The sequence below is a fragment of the Orussus abietinus genome, unplaced genomic scaffold, assembly GCF_000612105.2.
Source record: "Orussus abietinus isolate OABI.00-Male unplaced genomic scaffold, Oabi_2.0 scaffold32, whole genome shotgun sequence".
In the NCBI taxonomy this organism is placed as follows: domain Eukaryota; kingdom Metazoa; phylum Arthropoda; class Insecta; order Hymenoptera; family Orussidae; genus Orussus; species Orussus abietinus.
This window is the reverse complement of record NW_019394330.1, coordinates 262,599-285,700: the sequence shown is the minus strand read 5'-3', so window position 1 is coordinate 285,700 and position 23,102 is coordinate 262,599. Positions and strand designations below refer to the sequence as shown.

The window sequence follows — 23,102 nt, the reverse complement described above, 5'->3', positions numbered from 1 at the left end:
GAAAGATAAATTTTACCTTAATTAAATTCTACTACACAGCTAGTTCGCGGATCGGTATCATCCCATAAGGATGGTACCGATCCCCCAGGTCCCGCCACGAGGAGGCCGCTGCGATTGGGACCCGCCTAAGCATAGGCACCTGGTTCCGTTGAGTTCCCGGCGTCCCAGGAACTCACAGAACCAGGATTTCATAACCCATACAGCACACTACTCGCATACCATACGCATCCGTCCATACAATACACCACTCGCATACCATACTCATCCGTCCATACAACACACCACTCGCATACCATACTCATCCATCCATACAACGCTCGCCGCAGAGTACAGGGTAAGTCGCCGAGTACATTGCCAGTTGGCATCGAATTACGGATATAATTTGCCCGAAGGGCATACTACTTCTACCGCGAACAATCCAGCAGCTTCCACCGTCACCGACGACTAACCCGGCTCGGCTGTCGGCCCGCGAATACGAGTTTCAGTCGACGGGCTTGTCCCGGCTTACAGCAGGCAGAGCCCCCGCGGGATGCCGCCAGAGCGAAACAACGTATCGCGCAACCGACAACCTGAGCCAGGTAGCCTTGCACGCCGTAGCTTAGCTACGACGTACTAGGTGCCGACGGAATACACTAAAGGTACGGCAATGCCGTACCTGCAAAAATCTACTTCGGTTAGCACGCAAATCCGAAATTGCTACCTGCGTGGAAAGGTACCCGACAACTTCCTGTCCGCAATTTACAATATCGCACGCACACACGCAATGAGTGCTTCCACTTTTAATTACGTTAAGCTACTGTCATACAAAAAAAAGAAACACACTAAGTGGAATCACTCGCGCAGCTATTTGCGAACCGGTGGTTTCGAACAATAGTTGGAAACCACCGATCCCCCAGGCTCACCACGTGGAGGTTGCTGCGCACCGAAGCCCTTTACAAACGTAATAAATTAAGTTAAATATATTAAGAAAGGGAACGGAAGGGAGGGGGGATGTCTCCCATAAGGCCCGGTTTCACAACCCAAGTTAACCGAAGTTTGATTTTTAACCGTTAGGTTAAACCGTAGGTTAAAACTGGGGTTAACCGTTAGGTTTAACCGTGGGTTAAAATTGGAGTTAACCACAGGTTAAATCTGGGGTTAACCGTTAAGTTTAACTGTGGGTTAAAACGGGGGTTAACCGTTAGATTTAACCGTGGGTTAAAACTGAGGTTAACCGTTAGATTTAACCGTAGGTTAAAACTGGGGTTAAACCAGTTACGGTACAAGCAGGTAACCCGATGCTTACCCTTCGGAAGACCAAAGGGTACTGATGCTCCGAGCGCGCGCTCGGCCTTATATAGGGTCCCCGACCCCGGCATGCGCATGCGCAGTTCCTTATCACACCTTTGTATATTCCAATTTTGGAATTTCTTTATAATAACGGAATTTCATGGCTACGGAACCCTTTTTTAGGGTCTTTATACTCACGTTATAAAATTTCAAACGATTAGGTACACCTAGTTTTGTGAAAAATTTCCTTATCAACCGACCCCTCGGTTGCCTCTTTCTCGTCACCTTAACGGAAAATCCGTAATTATAAGATGATGCAATTACAAAATGTCTAATACATAGTTGATTAATAAATTTTAATAAAATCCTAATCATCATAAAATCCCCAAATTCTAATAATCAATTTTGAAATTTATTTAAACAATTATGTATTAGACATTTTTGACGTATGATCGTCAAAATGACTAATACATAGTTGATTAATAAAGTTTGTGACAATGGGGAGTCACAATGACATCGTCCTATCTATCATTGCCCGTCATCCTTGGTGGGAATACAAATCGTATGTAAATATTAACGTCAATACGAAAGATTTGAAATTTGCGAAATACAAAGGAATCGTATTGCATTGTATGTAGACCATGTCATATCTGCTTGGAATCAAATTTTTATATTATAAGGCTTACATCGCACCGATATGTGTGAGGAAACAACTATTAAAGGTATTGTGTGGTTATTTTCTAATAAATCATTCTAACGTTTTAATACTTTAACGTGAATGTACCAGATCTCAGGGATCGAGCACGAAATGACGATCTTAGAAGCGGCTTTAATAAAAAGGAACTTATAAAAAGTAAAATTGCATTTCGTGAAGCAAGTTTGCAATTTTTAAATCAACTTTTACTTCAAAGAGTTCATCTTCAATCTGAAGAGACAGCTACACCTAATATTAATCAAAATAATTACTTTCATCATGCACGTACAATTGATCAATTCTTGCAAAGTAAAGAATGTCATATAGAACATATGGAAAAATCACTATCGCATGTGTGGTACCGAAAAGATAATATTATTTATGTACCAAATTCCTGTTTATCCTGCAAGGAATCGTTCACAAGTACTGAAGTGACTACTGTTTGCTCCGTGAATCCTGGTACAAATACTGTCAATGTATCAAAACATTTATCGTTTGACAGAAATGATAATTGTCGTATAATAAAATTCAAAGAAGATATGGCTATTACTAAATCACTCACCGATACAAGTTGTGCAACAGTAGTCGATACAACTTATAACTGTGGAATGGAAATGTCTCTGCCCAGTTCGATAAGTGAATGTAATTACAATAATTCTGAAATCACAAACAGTTCTGCAAATGGCTATAATATACACAAATGTAAGTCGGACATAACTAAACGACGCAGATGTATATTTCGTGGCAGAGAAAAATATCGAAAACAAAAAGATAAAAATCATAAGAAACTGAAATTGAAAGGAAAAGAGGTTTTAGACCGAATCTCTGAAAAAACATACAATCCAATTGATTATCCATTGTCTAGAGAAAACAATACTAAACAAGTTAATCTACATGGTTCGACCGAAGGATATGAAAGTGAAATAGATTCTAAAACTAGTTCATCGCATGTATATAATAAGAATTCAACAGAAATTCCATTAAATGTGCACCTTGTGATAGATGATGATGCTAAGTCAACATCTCCTTTAACATTATTCGTCAAGATACCAAATGCACTGTTACAGTTATTGCGATGCAAAACTTCAACTAAAGGATCAAATATCTCGTCTAGAGACCAACCTTCTAATTCTCAGCCTCAGAAAAAGAACAGTTTAGCTTCTGCTTTTTTTGGTTTACTGAAAGGCAAAAAAACTTGGAACACCCCAACAGTTTCTTCCACAAAAGTTAAAGTTGCAATACCAAATGTATCCAAGACCAAAGAGATAATTACAAATACAACCAAGTATGATGGTGAAACGTGTAATCAGAACATAGATCGTAATGCTTTAATATACACTTTGCAAGCAAATATTAGAAATGGATACGGAGATGGACAAGCTGAACCAAATTGGTACTTTGAACATACTTGCGAGAATAACAAAAAATCCAGTGCAGATTCACACGTTATAAAAAAAAAGCATACTTTTTTGTTGCCTATAGATTGTAAAGTGAATGATAAAATTTATATTAAAATAAGACCAAACGCGGCGCAACAAAATGAAATTAATAAAGATAACATTACTTTAAATGGTGAGAAAATGCCTTTCAAAGACGATGAATCGAATAATTTAATCGGATTAAAAAACGGAAATATGTCATCAGTACATTGCGATGGATCTCTTCAAATGAGACATAGAATTTGTGCAGTAGAAAATAAATTAAAAACAAATTTGGAAGTGTCAGCTAGGCAAGATATTAATGAGACTACTTGTAAGGGTATGAAGCGCACCAAACTTGTGGAATATGAAATTCCTATTGAAATAATGATTCTCAATGTGCCACTGATACTAAAACAATCAGTGTACAGTAGTTGTCATAATGTGAATAATGGTTTTTACAAGAAAGATGATTTCAATTTAGAGATAAAGCAATTGCATAGTAAAAAAATTGCAGAAAAATTATTAGACACAATTGCAGATGACATGGCAAGTCAAAAGCGATCACACTATCACGAGTGCAAAGTCACTCGTCAATGTAGGGATTGGGAGGATGATACAATTCGTTCCTCCTCTTTGGGGAAACACGCACGAAAAGATTGGAAAAGAGATTTTCATAATAAAGATTCTGCTTTTGATACATTGTTGAGCCATCTAGTTTCAGAAACTGAAAAACTAGTAACAAAACAGCCAGCAGAAAAGGATGAGTCCATGCTCCAGGTATTTGAGATGCAAATCATAAATTCACTATTTTTCTTATTAACGTATTATTTAATCAACAGTCGATACCAAAACGTCAGTTATCAAAGATAAGTGTGTGCTCGTCTTCAGGGAGTCTATCGCATAGTGATCAAGAACAAGAAGTAAATGTCGATAAGTGGACTGCCATTTCTCAACGTACCTGTACAATGAATTCTTCCGATGTCCAGAGCGACTTATGGAATTCAACATCGATTAATGGAAATGAATCAGATTTTTCTAGCAGTTTGTTTCCTGAGAATCAAAGTTATAACTCTCGTAGATGCGATCAAGATGTGCAAAATCATATGTATGGCAAAGATAGTAATTTTTTAAAGTCTTTCCAGGTGGATAATGTAAACTATAAAGAGCATTGGCTCATTCCAGGAAATTGTAATAATAGAACGTATCCAGAAAATAGGGTTGAAGCAAGTACACATGATAACAATGAAAGTAACTGGAAACTAACGTATTCGGACGCGATTAAAAATGCAACAATGCATTCTGTTCTTAGCAAGCAGATGAGAAAAGAACAAAACGAGTTAACAGATACCGTGATTCAATGGTGGGGACCTGAAATTAAATATGCAACATCACCCCTGCCTGGTACACAAGTCTCATCTTATTCCGTTATCATTGATAATTTATGAATATTACGATGAACTTAAAAAAATCATTAGTTTATATACAGACCTGAAACTTCTGTTTGAAATTTGCATTGCTATATTAATACTAAATTAATATATTATATTATATATTAATGTTCGACTCTCCAATACATATTATTAAGAAGTATTACTTTCTATCGTCACAAACTCGAGATCGTAAGTCTAACAAGGGTTATTGCATCTGCATTATTTAAATCTTGATTACTACTACTTATCGATGTTCATCATAAAAATACTTTTGTTGAATAACGGAAACGCAACAATCATCACGTAAGTGTAGAGCAGGAAGAAGAAACAGTTGTATGTTGTAAAAGATATAATTATTAATATGTATATAAAAAGACAACACATGAATGAAGATATATAATGTTCAGACGGTAAATACGTGTCATTCAGAATAATTATCTGATATGGATCAATGGCATTGCTATTTGTTTGCAATAACCATTTTATGAGAATTGATCAAGATACTTTTCTTGAAATTCAGCTTGCTCATCCATATGATTAAACCTCTCGCTGACATATCTTGGGCAGCTCATTTACTGGTAGAAGATTGATAACCGTAATCATGATTCTCTTCTAGACAAGGGTCGCTGCTTGCTCCGTTACAAGTATTTTCATTCCACCATTGATTATTCTTTCTTAGTTCCTTTGTCAATTGCTCCAACTTTGGAAACCACCAGGAATTCCCACGCACTGATGTTCGTCTTGCTACTCTAACGGGTGTTGCAGTGTACCTCTGATTAAAGAAATGTTAATGCATAAACAAATACCGACGTTATATATAGAAACAATAAGTTTTGTTTACTGAGGTGATTTTCAAAAATAATTTATCGCTCATTTCCGGGGCTTCACGTACCTGATGTAAATGACGAATACTTGAATTCGTACCATGTTGTACATTTGAATCCTGTGGAATGCTCGAAGCTGAAGCACAACAGCTGGTACAATTGTTCCTTGTCCCACGATTAGATGGTACAGATGATCTCATATGCCTTCGAGATAAATTGCAATTGGCCTTTTTCAACACTCTGAGAGTGGCAAGAAGAGCTCTGGAAATATTGATTTTTCATTTCTTACCATGTATTATACAATTTTTTATCGTTGGATATAATTAAGAAACTGTAGTATTATAAGAAGATATCTGTACTATTATATACTATTTCTAGCATCTCCCATCACGGCTTCGCCGGCGATATTTTACCCCTTTTGCACTCTCTTAGGGGTTGAATTTCGAGAAATCCCTTTAGTGAGCATCTCAGAGTTTGTTACGAAGCGTTTAAATTAAAATTTTATTCTTACCTTTTTTCGAATGCAATTTTCTTCAACTGCTGTTGCTTAGCCTTCAGTTTAGTAGTAAGGGTGTTAACAAGCAGTACTTGTTCTTCCATCCAGGCTCGTATGCATGAAATCGCGCACTGCGATTCATTGCAAAGTTCAGATCCGCTCATTGCAGTTTGGGTTAATCCAGTCGATACGTCCTCTAGAGATTTTGTTTTCAACAAAGACTCCTTCCTCAATTCCAGGAGGGATTTTAGAGTGTCATTTAACTGAAAGAATAATTACTTGAGTATCAAAACTGAACTTAAAAATTGCATATATCTATAGTACATGTAATATTGTTGTGGAATACAAGGAAGAAATTACATGAACAGCATAATTCAAGTCAAGGCAATTACCTCAGACATATATTTGCAATCATTTTGTTTATCTGCATTATTTTCTTTAATACGTGCGGTATTTTCATTCATATACTCCTGCAACTCCTGTTTTAGTTTGCATTTTTCGCTTTCCAGACTTGCAATTTTCTCGTTCAATAATGTAATCTGTTAAGGGCGTGATTATTAGTTTCGCAGAACAGATTATGTGGCACTGCAAACTTACATTTTGTTCGCTAGTTTTCAATTGATCACTACATGACTTGAATGAACTTTGCACTTGACAAAGTTCTGTGGATTTCGCAGCTAACTCTTCGTGTGCTGTTTCGAGCTTCCCGCTCAATTCATCAGCTAAATTACATAATCTTGATTCTTCCTGTTCTGCACTTGCCACTTTTGCAAAGAATTCACTTTCCTGGAATGCAAAATATAGTGACCGAAGATAAACTATAAATGTTTTTTAACAGCCCAGTAAAGCCAGATCCAAAGTTTTGGTAATTTTTGCCCCAGTTGCATAAAATATGCAAAAGTTGGTAGAATCCTGCAGATAGTACGGACTTTAATAGATGAGAATTCAAAATTTCATATTTTCAACGTAAAAGCGACGAGTTTTCTCGTTTTTTAACATTACAATTCAATATGGCCGACTTGTCTTTACTGGGCCTTTATACGGACAGAATTAAGCAAGCAGTTTTTAAGTAAGTCACGTGAAAAAGGTGTTAAATATTTTGCATGCACATTACCAAGTTCGTGAGTGCTCGTTGTACATCAACTTCACGCTTAGTAGCTTGGATAAGTAATTCCTGACTCCTATTAAAGTCTTGGGTGACTTTACAATAATTGTCTTCTGATATGCAGAGTTTAAACTGCACCTGCTTCAACTGAAATATTTGAGAATTTCGTTAACTTGATTTCAGAATGATTACATCTTATTTGCCTTTACCTTCAATTTCATTGTATTCTGTGTAAAGAAACATAAATTACATACAGTGGGTTCGAAAACTAATGACGTTTCTTTTGGGAGGACGAAAGAGGGTGGAAATTGGAGTCGAAATCTTTTATTTCACCCAAAAATTTGACTGATAGACATTTATTTTTTAATAAAAGAAATGAAGCGATTATTCAACCCTCACTATAGTTTTAAGACTTTTCAGAGCAAAGATAATATGTATGGTAACATATAATGGAATTTGATGACTTACCCTCTTTTTGAGGTCAGATATACACTCCTTTGCTTTGTTTTCTAACATGGCCTTTTCTGATTCTAGAATAGAATTGTCATTCTGAAACATATAATATATTTTTGCACAATTATGGATTCATAAAAGTGTCTTATGCCCTTCTATGCTAAAACGATGTTGACACAAGGCAAAGAATTCATGAGACTTCTGAATTATTAGTATTAACATACCTTCATTACTTGATAATCTACTTGAAGCTTCACGAGATCATTAGACTTTTCCTCCAACAAGACTTTTAAAGAATGAACACGATCACGGAAAATGCTTAGTAAGTCCTTGGAATTGTTTAATTCATTAAGATAATCTTCAGCTTGTTGTTCGGATAGTTTCATCTTAATTCTTAAAGCTTCGATGATTTCTTTTTGTTCCTTCTTTTCTGAGTCAATGGCTTCGATTTGAGTTTGTAGGCATTGTACCTTAGGAACAAGATATAATAAAAATTAAGAAGCACTGATGAAATTTATTGTATTTTACAGAACAGACTTGATAAAAATTGTATAGTGGGTCATGCATTCAATTTTATAATCGTACGTACCTCTTCACCCTTAATTTGTAGGTCGTCAGTCAAATGGCCTACTATTTCCGTGTACTTCATAATTTGTACTTCTTTATCTTTATCTTCTGTCTGCAGAATTTCTATGTCTTTTTCCAAAGCTTCATTTGACTTTTCTAAATCCTCAATTTTCTACAACATAAAAAGACCTGTTATATATTCACAGTCGAATCATGCGTATAGTGAGACAGTAAAAGAATTGTTTAACAGGTTAAAAACAAATATTTGTTTGATTCGTAATCGCAGATATAATTTGTTAACTGTACATGATATCCTAGTTTGTGGGCTATTAACATAATTTCGGAACAAGAATAGTAAAGAATACCTCAAATTCTATTTTGAGTTCTTGAAGTATCGACAGTTCCTCTTGCTTAGTTTCTGCTTTGGTAGTTAATTTCAGTAATTCGCTGTTATATTTTTTCAATTCATCTCTAACTATAGCTGCATCGATATTCTAGCACAGTATCATTAATAAAGGATATCAAAATTAAATAATATTTACTTTATTAATATATACTTTAGATAAATATGATCTGGTCTGTTTGTTATAAATTGTATTTATCTTTTAGTCTTTCAGGAAAACATTATTTCGATAAAATGTTAAGAAATAATGCTTTATTCTAATGGTACTTCAAGGAATGTGAACATGTTTAAAAATTATTGGAATCATAAACGTGAAAATGCCATCTGAGGGATCAATTGTTCATGAATTTTCCTTCAAAATGTGTATCGAATCGTTTCAAACTTTACAACATGAATATAGAGGCTATAAGGAAGGTCCTTACATTCATGAAATTTCATTCTTTATAAAAAATGTTTAAAATGCCCATACACAAATTTCCAACAAATTTATGGGTATTAGAACCTTCCTCATAGCTTCAATATTTACATTATAAGTTTTAAACGGCTCGGTACATCTTCGGAGAAGGGTTTCATAAATGAGATCTCTCTGACGTCACATTCGCATCACCTTAAGTGATCGTGATTATTTATAAAATTACCTCCATCTGTGATGTTTTCAATTCCGTTATGTATTTCTCCAGTTGATTTTCATTCTCCTTGCTGGCTTTTAATTCCCACATAATATCTTGCGTTCGACTTATATGCTGATCTAATTCGATTTTAAGCTTTTCGTTTTCGGTCTTCAGAGAAGCTTCTACACTCGCTAATTCTTGTATCTCGGTTTGCAGTTTCTTGATAATACCGTCTCTGCTGTCATCGTCCAACTTATTTTCCATGATCTCTAAACTTTCTCGATACTCTTTCAGTTGCATTTTCATACTCTCATTTTCTTCTGCGAGTATTTTACTCCTTTCTTCTATTTCCTTTTCTTCAGGTAAAAGTAGTCTCGATAATTCTTCTGCATCCGTCATTGTTGCACTATTTCTATAATAATCACGGTAGATATCTTGCGTGTTGGATTCTCTGTCCTTGTAGTTTTTTATAACTTCTGTTTGACTATGTTTTGTGCTGAATTCCCGTAGTGATGTAACGCACCTTTAACAGGAAATTGTTAGTGACAATTTTACAATGTATAAAAATTAATAAAATATTAATAGTGAAGATTTGAATGTATGGAAAAATACTTTAAGTCTTCCAACTCGCTGTTAACTTCCTGCCACATTTTCTTCATGCTGAGATACTTTTCCTTCAAGCAATTCTTTGATTGAATGAGGGCATACATCTAAAATCAGTATTCCGTGATAAATACAAAATCAAATATTCTGTTATTGCTTTATCTAAATGTATACTAATAATTATTTTCTACGGTTCTGTACCTCAGATCTCAAGTGGTTAAAATCCTGAATTCGTTCTTCGATTTGTCCCTATAAAATAGAAAAGTTGAAAATGTAGTTTGCATGAAGTTGATTAAATATGTACTTAAGTGATATTAAGTCAAGAAATCTTTCAATGCTTTCAACTCCATATGTTCTAACAATTTCTTGAACATGAAATAGCAATTTTTATAATGATGTACTACCAGATACGTACAACTAGATTTTCTCAAAAAGCGTCTATTTCGATTATTATTGTAGGTACAGAGTAATTATACTCTAAACAGCTATTATGGAAAAAAAATGTACCTGTATTTTACTTAAAACACAATAATATAATAAGTGTAAGAAAGCAACGGTCACAATATTATCATTCTCCATGAATTGGATCTTCTCTTGCAGGCTATCGATGGCACTTCGTTGAAGTTCTAAGAGAGTACTTTGACTGGCAGCCTAAATGTGTTAAACAAAACTTTTATTATGTGACAAATGTGTTAAGAACAAAGTCATAAATACATAAATATGTACATATATGTACTTAAACAGGCGATTTATTAAAATCATTTCAGTCTTACCTCTGCGAAACATTCTTTGTATTGATTCTCTGTTTCAGCTAGGTACAAAGACAAGACACGAATGTCTTCATTTGTTTTGAAAGGCTGTAATGAATAGTAAAATTAATTGAATATTCAACACGAGTGGTATTGTTTTAACATAATTATAGTTATATATTTAGTATTTCATATATTTAATAGTATGATTAAAAAGGTATTAGAAAAAATACATACCAAGCATATTACCATTTATCTTACGTCAAGAGAAGTATTTTTCTTCGTTTTTCAAATAAAGCGTCAATTCACGTCAATACAATTAGTTTGTTTGTGTGCGACTCCTACAGTTCAACACATGCTTAAATTCTAATGCATTGGACTAATTTGTCATATGTCATAGCAATACTTCACATAAAGCAGTTTTACAAACATTGATCCATGTTATTCATGTAAGATTCACATCCGGGTTATAAAATGGTTAAAAGAAAATGATGACTCTCTTCTTAAAGAAAACATAATTGGTCACTGAATTCATTTTATTTACAATTGCAATTAAATCATGTCAGTATGTGTATACACTCGTTTATAATTATTCTAGCTTCATACAGTAATTACTAATTGTTTAGTATGGTTACATGAGTACTTTAAACACCATGCACACTCTCACAGTTAAATTTTGTAGGTGAATTCGAAGGCCACATTTCACTCACATCACTAACTGCTTTGTTTTCAATTTCATTCAGACATCTTTTGGCATCGGCAACGATACTTTGTAATGTTTCAATACTCTGGGTATGTTGTTCAATCTGTACAAAATGGTAACATTGTGAAAATGTTAAAAAATATATCTATGAGTTTCGTTATAAGTCAAGCAATATTTAAATAATACGTTTCAACGTATATGCCGTTAAGTGTAACAAGTTGCAAAATAGAAAATAAAATGTTTAATGGTTAAATATGTTTGGACTGATTTCTTTAAAAATTATTTTCTTGGAATTGTTAGTTAAATAATAAATTGTTTATACCTGCTTAAGCCAAAACGCTTGATCCTTTTCATACATCGAGACGATACCAGTTTGTAAATCGATCTGAAAAGAGAAGAGTAGTAAATGTAAACAAAATTATGGATAATCTTTACACATGCAAAAACCAAAGAAACTAATACATACCTTTAGGAAATAATCTTGTTAAATAATGAAATTCGGTAAAAATATTGTTTTCATGCACCGTTAGTAAAATACTAAATTAAATTGAGTATTATAAGTTAATGTTATATATTTTAGTTGAGAACTAAGCTCATGTATAAGGGTCACTTTCTGTTTGTAATTATCGCAGTGTACTAGTGATGTCAGTTTTTGAGAACGAAAGTGGTACATCCTATACGTGCTTTGATATATTTTAATAGTTCCGCTTAAAATACTACCATGCATAGTAATCTACATATAGTTAATAAACTGAGTTTAATATAACATACCTGTTCTTGCAATTTCCTATGCAAATCCTTTAATTCAGTTTGTGTGATTCTTATAGAATTGTCTTGAATTCTGATGATTTCATCCTTGTCCTGTAACTGTAAAAACATAAAAATTAGTTCAATTGAGTGAGAATATTGGAGATCTTTAGGCGTAAACCAGTCCTAAGATAAATGTACCATTTGGTAAATTATAATATATATTTCTGTACTTACTAGTTTATCTTTCGAGGTTAAAACGTGTTTTAGTTTATCCGTTTCAGTCAAACAATCTTCCACGGCTTGTGCAAGCTTCTCTAATATATTAGAAGCTGCCATAACAGGTCCTGATGATGTACAAAACGAATCTTTGCATACCTATTGCAGATATTTCATATTCATTAATAAAATATATACAATATTTTGTCGATCACGAGATAGAGATTTATAACACAATTTCACTTTTTTTTTTAACTTTTCCCTAATTGTCCCTATCGAGTTAATTTTTGTTACACATATTACATCTGAATACTTCAAGACTTTTACACTATTATATTATAATATTTTTCTCTGTAAGATGTATGTATGAAAAAAGTAGTACGCACCACATTCTTCAGCTTTTTCAATTCATTTCCAAGATCTTGAAGACCAGTTCTTGATAATTCCATTACATCTTGCAATCCTTTTAAAGGTTGCGGTACATTCTGTATAAAATATTATTTTTAGTATTTTTATTACTTGTAAGAACTATAATTGTATGTGCGCACATACATACCTCAAGCTGGCATGTAAGTGGAAATCTACATTGAAAAATCAGCCCGTCGGAGTTGGGTTCATTATATTTCTGTTAAAATAAAAATTCAATTTATTATAGCGGTTATAACTCTACCGATGATGACGACAACAATAACAGCAATAATAACAAGATGCGATAAAAATCGAAGAAAACAAGTTCTTATTTTTTAGCATGTTTTTAATACTTTTTGTCCTGCCTAAATTTGTTCTCAAAGTAAAATATCAGAATAGTTATGTAAATTGAGACAAAAGAAGATGAAATTAACTGGAGGAACTAGATGAAATTAAAGATATAATCTTTGTAAAGATTTACTTACAAAAGAATCAAGAAGTTCTTTTGATTTTTTAAGTTCTATTTCACTGCATGTTAAATTCTTTCTAAGAACATCTTCGGTTTCCTTTTGCATCTTAACCTAGAATAGTAAATAATGCTTGAATTATGGATATTAGTATCAAATAGTTGATTAAGCCTCAATCACTTACAGTAGACTCTAGTTCGGAAATTTTCCTTTTCAATTCAGAATTATCTAAACACGACCTTTTGTGTGCTTCGACTTTAGATAATGCAGAGGCTAGTTCTATTTCCATTGTTTCTAAGCTTTGCCTTAAGATGGTGTTAGTATCCTGTCTGCATTTCATCTGAAAATTGTAATGAAGTTTAAGTATGTTACATAAAAAGTACAAGGGTAATATACTTTTTTTTTTTAACGCAAACCTCTTGCACGAAGCAGACCAAAAAATCTACTTACGACTAGTAAGACTACTGTATGGGAGTATGAGATTTCGATTTGTTTAATTATAATATTAACATCTCAACGTAAGATGAATTGAATTAAACAAAAATATCAGAATCTTACTGTTGAGTTCATGCAGTAGGAGCACTGCAACTACGTTCACGAATCATAATTGAAAATATATTACCTCGTTTTGTAATTTCTTAACCTGTTCTTGCAAATCAACTACTCGATATTGCCATTCATTTGTTTCTTCATCCTCTGGTAAACCGCGCGGAACCTACGATAAGTTTATAAACGTTAAATTAACATAAGATACATACTTAAGGTGATATGAAAGTGGCGTCAATAAGGTCTTAAGAATAAAGGAATGAATAAAAGGAGTTACAATACCTGATTTTGGCATTGATTTTCGTTTGGATATTCACATTGGTCACTGACCTGTAAATGAAATTATTAATAATCAACATGTTTACATTTCCTTAAGCATAGTTATTTAGGAATGGAACATTGAAAGAAGTATTACAATATCTTTTGAAGCAATGAAGTTTTCCAAAATATCTTGCATTTTAACGTGAGTGCAATCAAGTTCTGCCTCCAGTCTTTCTATCCTGGCTGCTCGTTTACAGAACTTCTGTTGTGCTGCTTCATTGTCTGATAACTTAATAATACAAAGTCGAAATAATTAAACAATACATGGAAAAGGAAGAGGTTTTAAAGGTGCACTCACAATCTCATCTGCTTTTCTTTGTAAATCTTTTAAATCACCCTCCACGCTGTATAACTGACTCTTTAATTGGGCTAATAGTGATGTAGTTATGCAGCCCTAAGAATAATAGTAGAAACGTCTATAATTATGTGTTGTATTATATGACTAATTTGAGATTTAATTGTAAATTAAGTTTTTTCAATGTGAGAATCTTCAGTAAAATTTAGATAGCGAAAATCACCTGAGATTGAAATACTTGTAAAGTATTCACAACTTGCTCCACTTCATCTCCTACAATGTCAAATAGATCGCGGCAAGTGCGCGTGTCTATACGATTTGGAAGCGAACATTCCTAAAAATAAAATGCATTTAAAATTTCATATTGTTTAGGAATGAAGATAGAACTATATGAAGCTTAGTATATATGTTTAAATACCTGCGCACTATCTCTTGAATCATACATGTATCGAGATGCATCACATCTGGTTTGATTTAATTCATTCTTTATATCTTTTAGTCTCGCTCTACCATTAATAATTCTGTCGTTAAACTTTACTCTTTGTTCTTCCTAAAATTGAACCCGTGAGTTATCATACACACATAGATAGAATGATGAAAAATTATCAAATCTTAATTTACGTATTATTACCTGCAATTCCAGACGATTAATCGCATCAGATATACTTTCTCTTGTCTTCGCTAAATGATCCTGGACTTCGGTCACCATTTTGTGCAGTTCTAAATACTGCAAAAGGCATTAATGTAAAGAAATAAAAATGAATAACGAAAGTGTCAGGACTATTGTACGATAATTTATAACACTCTGGTAATCGAGAAATTCGCATTTGACACAGCTGTCAATATAAAAAACGAACGTCACCTTAACGAATGAGCGTGGCTTTTCAGCAATTAACCTTTATGGACGTTTTATAAGACTTAGTTTATATACATATATGCGAACTTACTCTTTCATGGCGAACATTAAAGGTGGTGATAACGGTAGCTATTTCTTCTTGTAAGTCCTCAGTAGCTGCTTGAGCCTCTACTGTGCATATTCTAAATTCTTCCATAATTCGAAATTGTTGAACGCAGCGCGTATTTATCTATAGGATAATTGGAATATAGTAGTGAGTATAACCTCTCAAATTATTATAACTTGATAGTGATAGTTTGAAATTCCGTTAGAATGATATTTAATATCTTACGTCATTCTTCAACTCTCGGCTACATTCATCTAACAAATAGGAATCCTTTTGGTCCTAAAATTATAAAGTTTATAACTATACATTTTAATCATCTACTGGTTTTAATAAATATACATGATGCATGTACCCTTACCGCTGTTACGTAGTACGTTTTACCGCTTTCGGGAAAAACGAATTCATTATATTTCTGCTTCTAAAATAAAATATAATTTTTTTTAAACTATTAACATACTTTGTTACGAAATAGTACAAAATATAGTCACCACACAATCCAAAAGAGCAATAGCCTTTTCTGTTTCAGTACAGATTTTAAAAATACCCTGAACGCTAGAGGATAATTTTCTCGTTATATCTTCCAGTCGATAAGCGTCATTGCTTTTATCTGATTTCTGAAACCAACGTGCATGTTTGATATAAAATATTTAAATTGTAGGTATACCCTAATGCCTAACTTAGATCAAAAGTACAAACCATGTATGCATCACGCAGTATATTTTTTAAGCAGATCACCTTTTCTTCCGCAGTAGTTATGTAGTTTTCGCCACATTCTGTAGATTCAGGCTGTAAGAAATAAGAAGATTAGTAAACGAATTTATTTGAAGTTCGTATTAAACGTTTCGTATTCGGCTTGCTTCATATCATAACATACAGATGCAGAGCTTTGCATAGGATAGTAGAAAAGTAATTAATTTTAATTTCATTTTAAGTTACGTTTTAAATATGATTTCGTCTCGTGGGACATGAGAAGCAATGAAATGTCACTCCACCTTGTCTTCATTTTGAAAGATAATTTACGTCTGCCTGGAAGCAGTGATTTGATATTAATTATGTTTTATTACGATAATACACAGTCCGATGTGGTGAATGCAGAGACAAAGGACACTAGTTTGTCCGATAAGGTTTTAATTTTATTAAATGGAGAACTTTTTATAATATAATATAGCCTTATCTTTGAAATCTCATGGGTGCACATAGGAACTAAGTCTAAAACAAAAAGTAACATTTTTGTGCAGCGTGTTTGCTGACATTCAGAAATTTAACTCACATGATCAATGACTTGTGTTTTATAGTTCCGAAGCAGAAGTTCAATGTCCTGCAGTTTCTCATGAACTATTACTAGATCATGTTCAACGATCTGAAATTAATTTAGATTAAAACTTTAGAAGTTTAATAGGGATAGTAAATAGTATAATAATAGTAAAACATATACTGTCATCACTACAAAGTAGATTTCTTACTAACGATGTTAATCGCTATGGACATATGTTCATAATGTATGTAAAATGTTGATATTTAACAGATTACATTATTTTTACTACATGGAAAGTGCTCATATGTTTACTAACCTGATTTTCCTTAACATTAAATTCCTGTAGAATATACTCTAATTCTGCCTTCAAGTCAAGAAGAGTATCTTTCTCCTTTTCCATTAATGCTTTTGTTTTGGATAAGTATGATACAATCTGATCCTGGCAAAAATAATACTTGTTTAACTTACAATCATGTTTACATTCTTTTCTGAAATCCTATTATTAAGATGACTAATATTTTTGTACTCGCTCTACAGATTGAACAACTACAAAGGTAATAAAGTAAAACAATGAAAATTACCTCTTTCGAACTTTCATATATATTTGCCGAATCGTCTTCCTAAAATTTATGAAACGATTTACAAACACATTTTTAGAGAAAGTGATACATGGGTATATAGTTAATCAATGCATTACGGTATAATATTAACTGATGAGCATCGTCTGAAGTGTTCCTTACCTTCCTCATATTTGGGACAGTAATGCAATACTTTTCCACAATCTTGGAAAGCTCAGCCGTCTTGGTTTTTTGAGATGCAAGTTCTTTTTTAAGTTTCCCAATATGAGCGATTTTTTGACTCAGGTTACACTTCAAACCTTTTAACTCGTTTTGAGTTTCATGCAATTGATCTCTTAAGGACATTCCACTATCACTAAACTGTTAGTAACAGCTAAGTTTAAAGCATGCGATATTTATTTCTCGTTATTTAATTAACGAACCTTATATGATGAACAGGATGTGTCCGAGCGAGAAGAAGAGTATCTCTGTAATAAAAGCAATGTTGTTATATGAATCCTCGTACATTCGTATAAATGTAATTAATCCAAGTAATTTAGCTGACCTCCACACAAGGTTCCGTATTAATTCGAACTCTTCGAGAAGAAGGGCACGTTTCCTGAAAATAATAAATATATGACAATAGATTGTAAACAGCACAGTTTCGATATGATTAATAGAATATCATCAATAAATCCATCTCGTAACATAGTATTAAGGTGATATGAAGGTGGTATAGAGTAGCATCTTCGTGAACCTTATCTCTTTCACATCGGTGCAGACATTTCAAGTAAAAAAACAACCATCATTTCATTTGGTTTAATGACCTGATTAATATGAGTTCCGATGACTTAAATTCTATCGAAGTCACTCATAAAGTTCTATTTGTCCGAATGTTAATACGTCAACGATTCAAAATAATAACATCGCAATACATCAGTACAATAAAGGCTTTAATACATATCTACGGATAAGGTAACTGGTACAAAAATGATATTTTTATCATCCATATTTCTTCAGATTTGGATATGCTTGAAGAGGGTAGAGTAAATGAGACGGGAGTGTATTCTTGCTGCGTTCAATTTTCGAATTTCTATCCTTGCAAGGTGGTGATAATTGCCGAACGAACTTTAATAATTTCTGGTCCGCACTGTGTTTATGTCGGCCGATCAATATTTCACTGTATGCATTATGCGACTGGTAGGCTTCTTTGTTTTCTGTATTACTGCGTGATTTCAATTTTATGCCAGATGCAGCTTCCGATAGCTTTTTAGGATCGTTTGAATTCCCACGTCGTTTATGGGACATGAACATGTCGTTTCGAATCTGAGTGGATGAGTACAGAGGAGCAGGCAATGGAAATTTGTCGCTCAGTTTCCAAGTACATCCCACATTCTTGTCGACTACCGTCTTTTTACATAAATTTGGCATGCAGGAAAAAGGAAAAGGAATTAAGGGGCCATGCATTAAACTTTCCTCCACGTTCCACATCTGTTAATAGAAAAGTGAAATGTTGAGATGTACCTTGAGAGTCGTTTGTTTCAATTCCTTCCTCATCTCCTTGATAATGTCGTCTTTAAAATGAGTTTGCATGTTTGCTTGCCGACACTGTTCTTCTAACTGGGCGACTTCTTTCCTGAGTGTCATGACGAGATCATGTTTCTCTGCAACTTCCGCAGTTAAAGCTTCCCGTGTTTCTTGCGATTCCTAAAAAGCACCATATACATAAATTAACTGGCCAGTTTTTGCAAGGGATGCATTTTAGTAATGGGACAAAATTAAACGAACTTTTTGCGCGTAAGCCAATCGATATTCAATTTCTTCTAGCTTCCTATTCTTTTCATCGAGCTGTGTACGCAGTGTAGATAATTCAGTGTCCTTTTCGTGAGTAATCTTAATTAATTTTGCCTCTGCAGCTTGTAGTTGTTGATACAAACTGTCGTCTTCTAGATTTCTTGCGATTATGGCACTTTCCACAATATCGGCTATTGTGTCAATCTGAACAAAATTCTTATACTTATACATTAAATGTATAAGTATTATAATAATAATACTTAATACATTAAATGTTAGTGTACTTAGAAAATTATAATGTTCATTGTATTATTAATTTGTTTTTTTTTTTAATTTCCTTCAATCAGTTTCTTCTTATTCTTATTCTTATACTTTACACATTTTTACGTCAAACATATGCAAAAGCATAAAAGCTGACATCAAAATGGGGAGGGAACTATAACATGTAGCGTATAAAGTACTTTTTCTACACTAAGTGTTACGATATATTCTATAGATTAAAAGTGCATATTAAAGGGGCCTTTCCTAACTTTAAATATGAATACATGAAACAACAATTCTTTAAATTCTGGCTATTAGTTCAGAAAACTAACGGGTATCATGATTGCGAAGCTTTTGTGTAAAAAATGCTATTGCGTACAGTTTCGAATCAATTCTTCATATTTTTGAGGTCCTAGAATAGCTACCTCGTTTTATGTTAAGAAATATTCAGTAAAGCAATTAATGTTTATTCAACATATTGTATTTTGCCGCAAAAGAAACGAATTAAGCTTATTTCAATTTTTTTGTCTGATTGTAAATAGTGCAATTCTATGATACAATTTTTCATTATATCAATGATTTGTTTTAATAAGACATTTGCATAACAATTGATACGGCTATAATAGATTTCTTGTATATGTGTGTACGTTTTACTTACATCAGAATCATGGTTGATGCCCGTTGTATTTGAGTTAGACACAATGCAATTGCCTAATCTGGATCGCTTCATTAGATTATCTCGAAGCCTTTGTAGTTTCGACACGTATTGCTTTATCGTTTCTTCTTTTGTGAGCACATTTCTGTTTAATTCTGCCAATTTTTCTTCCAATTGTGCTTGACACCTGTTAAGATTTAATTATTAGACATTTTTGAGAAGAAGATAACATTATATTATTACGAGTCTTGTATAAATATTGCTACATTATAAAATAATGATTAGCTTGTTAGTCTAAAATTGAAAATTACAAGTGATTAACTTACTGAACAGCATTCCTTTCTTTTTCCTGAATTTTTATCAGTTGCTCTTTTAGACGCTGTACACCTTCACCATCTCCTTCTTCCTGTTTGACATCATTATTTGTTATTTTGAATAATATGTTAAAAGAGATTTTAAATGTATAAAATGATATAAACAATTTTGATGGTTCCAAATAAAATTTGTATCGTTTTTAATGTTTCAATCAATTTACTATTTATATTGAATTCTATGAATTATAACAGATATGGAATTATGGTTTATGTTTAAACAAAAATTCAATATGGTAATTCATTGACTTATGTGGACAGTTACTTTAGTCTTGCTACTCTCTAAGGCACGTTAGGTATCGATGTCAACTGAACGAACGAATAAAAAATGTCTGAAGATATGGGATTTTGTTGAAATTTCATACCCACCATTTATTGACAACGAACCATTGTGACAAAATTACTATTTTATCAAGGGAGTGTAGGAGAAATATAAACATAACTTCACACGTTAGGAAAGAATTGAATCATAGAGTAAGGGGCAAAGTTTCTGTTTCATAAGGAAAACAGACGGTAGGGTGAGGAGTTGAACAGTCACAGAAGTTTCTACTTGGTAGACACTTTGGTCCCCAAGCTAGTCCTCGTCCTAGTTCTATAATTAGTCTCACTTTCTTATCAGATTTACTGCGTGGATTTACCTGGCCACAGGTGCAACTGAAAATTAAAGCAAGAACAAGATTTAAAGCTTTCTTGGAAGAAGTTTATGAAAAAAGTTTCTTGTAGTAAAGAAAGTTTTATTGAATCCGATGAATACGCAACAAAATTTGCATACCTCATTGCAAAAGAAAATGCGAATTGCTTATAAAATATTTAAACAATATTTCCAGGGAGGCTTAACTTAATGAACGATCAGTACTGAAAAACTTCAGCATGTAAATCATACTACAAATTTCATATGATCGTATAAGGTAAGCGGTTAATGTATTATATATTATTTTAATGCTTTCTCCCTGGAGTCTGAAAAATGATTTATGATTTATGTAATTGTAAGTAATACTTGACAAGACTTACTCGATTGGAGGTGGGATATCATCAGGTCGAATCTCAAAAAAGGTAATGCCATCCAAACTCCAACAATTTTCTTGACGTCCTCGTCGTATAAGTTCCAATAAACCCCTAATGTCGCTTTGCAGGTATTCGATTTTCCGATGTAAGTTAACTTCATCCTTTTCCAATTGATTGATGCGATCATTTAACGAATTCAGGGTCTACATTATTCAAGAAAACATTAAAAAAGGCATGTGCATAATTTCATAAAGGCATTTTGTGCTTGCTATATAATCGCTGGATTTAAATACCTCAACGGAATGATTGGAGCAAACAATATTTTGTCCTACGATACCGGCCGTTTGCAGCAATTTCTCCTCCAGCATTTTAACCCTCTGACAAGCTGTTTCTTCCAAGTCTTCAACGGTACGTACTAACATTAAGTTTTGTTCTCCCAAATCTTTAATCCATTCTGTCATTATCTGTAGTTTCATCTGAATTTAAAAACAGAATGTATAGTCTTGGAGACTGCAAACATAACCAACATGACACACGAAAAACTTACAGAAGTACGATCAGCTTGTGACGTTGCTTCGTTATCGATTTGCTCAATACGAGATTGGTAAAGTTTTTGAAATTCCTCGAGGATTCGAAGACCCTCCGTTTCTTTACAGATAACTCCAGTTTCTTTGTCGAATGCCTTACACGGCTCGACATGTTTTGTATTGACAGACACATCCGTAAGCCCTGAGGTATTTCTACCACTCGGGTACATGGCACTGATATTAAAGTAGTCTGCTTAATAACTTACTGACGGTAACAGTAAGGGGATTTTAAACGTTCCTACACTCCGAATCGAATAATGAAAGTATTATCAAAGTAAATACCAGCAGGCTAAATGGCCATTTTCATTCTCATGTCTGAAGGAGTTTAAAGTAAAACAGTGTTGCCAATCTGGTAGCAGTAGAGTTCTATTTTTACAGTAAGTGAAGGTACAGCTGGTTACAATGTGGCTACTCTGCTACTAGTGTATGTACACTTCGTGTTGGTAGTTGAGTCGCACACTTATTAATGGATCATTGTACATTGTTTACTGGCCTAATATAATCTAAAATCATACAAGCACATTCTTTATTTATATTTTTATTTATTATGTATACAGATGAATGAGCTGTTACATACGTTTATATCGTTAAAACATATTCTGTTACATTCTTATGAAGTCATGTCATTTTTTAAATAAATCATCCTAGTGATTTAAATATGACTTTATTAGTTTTGAATAGTTTATTGTATTAAGATAAAAAGTGTTGAGAAACTAAGATGGTAAATTGAAGTTACTGTCGTACGATGATATATACACGTATAAATAAATAACATCATCGAATGTAAATATTAATTAAAACTGAGCTTATTCATTTGCACGGAATCCATTCTATAATAAAGAAATTAAAGTACTTATTACTTCTATTGCTGTATCTGGTATATACATACTTACACAAAGGTCGGAATAATTTTGAGTATTTCTATTTTAATCACTGTAATATTTAATTAGAAACAACGTATATGTACAACACTTGTTCTTTTTTATTTGTCTGCGGTTCCGATTGTCTAGATCATTAATGCGATAATTGCTTAAATGAAGACTATTAAATTCCATTAAAACAAATAGTATATTATAGTGCAGTATAAACCTATATAATATTCCTTCAAAAAGAAAAATGGAGAAAGTGTAGCTTTTGGCAACTTTTGTCGCATAACTTACCAGGTATTTTACGTAAAATAACGACCAGTGACGCGCAACCTCGCACACGTGTGTGATCGTCACGGAGTCGGCTGCATGAATGAAGTGCACCACGCGGGCCGTGGTGATCGGCTGTCATAGGAGATAAGCGAGCTCGGTAGTTCGCGGTGCCGCCGCCAGGAGTC

General features: G+C 33.3%; 2 protein-coding genes across 4 annotated transcripts in view; one reads left to right on the top strand and one right to left on the bottom strand.

The window, feature by feature from the left end:
- Positions 1-468: 468 nt before the first annotated feature.
- The window catches only part of LOC105703850, a 210,809-nt gene continuing 188,175 nt past the window's right edge, over positions 469-23,102 (top strand). Inside the window, exon 1 of the mRNA XM_012432554.2 lies at positions 469-578. The gene's annotated coding sequence lies outside the window, so the exon portion shown is untranslated. The remainder of the gene's footprint in view (positions 579-23,102) is intronic.
- LOC105703849 (protein MLP1) lies at positions 5,059-23,001 on the bottom strand. 3 transcript variants are annotated; one of them, XM_012432550.2, is made up of 49 exons: positions 22,939-23,001; positions 21,739-22,281; positions 21,485-21,667; positions 21,198-21,394; positions 20,825-20,840; positions 20,142-20,221; positions 19,819-20,002; positions 18,894-19,103; positions 18,630-18,812; positions 17,671-17,724; positions 17,549-17,593; positions 17,130-17,168; positions 16,865-16,987; positions 16,564-16,653; positions 15,990-16,079; positions 15,782-15,907; positions 15,652-15,711; positions 15,519-15,572; positions 15,279-15,416; positions 14,963-15,058; positions 14,750-14,881; positions 14,555-14,665; positions 14,335-14,430; positions 14,131-14,265; positions 13,998-14,045; positions 13,792-13,884; positions 13,354-13,509; positions 13,188-13,283; positions 12,851-12,919; positions 12,681-12,779; positions 12,313-12,453; positions 12,100-12,195; positions 11,651-11,713; positions 11,336-11,431; positions 10,650-10,733; positions 10,384-10,527; positions 10,078-10,125; positions 9,886-9,983; positions 9,301-9,796; positions 8,625-8,753; positions 8,282-8,431; positions 7,917-8,162; positions 7,708-7,788; positions 7,249-7,386; positions 6,732-6,920; positions 6,527-6,673; positions 6,150-6,397; positions 5,707-5,899; positions 5,060-5,586 (listed from the first exon to the last, which is right to left on the bottom strand). In XM_012432550.2, exons 2-49 carry the CDS (start codon positions 21,946-21,948, stop codon positions 5,383-5,385), a joined length of 6,204 nt encoding a protein of 2,067 aa, XP_012287973.1. In that variant the 5' UTR covers positions 21,949-22,281; positions 22,939-23,001; the 3' UTR covers positions 5,060-5,382. The 3 variants fall into 3 exon arrangements, with proteins under 3 accessions (XP_012287974.1, XP_012287975.1, XP_012287973.1); XM_012432551.2 differs by lacking the exon at positions 17,130-17,168 and having other exon boundaries at positions 5,059-5,586; XM_012432552.2 differs by lacking the exon at positions 18,894-19,103 and having other exon boundaries at positions 5,059-5,586.

Coding starts and splice junctions, on each gene's coding strand:
- LOC105703849 (XM_012432550.2), bottom strand. CDS start 21,948: ATGTACCCGAGTGGTAGAAATACCTCAGGGCTTACGGATGTGTCTGTC. Junction 7,789..7,916: donor TAGATTATCAAGTAATGAAG/GTATGTTAATAC, acceptor TATATGTTTCAG/AATGACAATTCTATTCTAGA. Junction 6,921..7,248: donor AACGAGCACTCACGAACTTG/GTAATGTGCATG, acceptor TTTGCATTCCAG/GAAAGTGAATTCTTTGCAAA.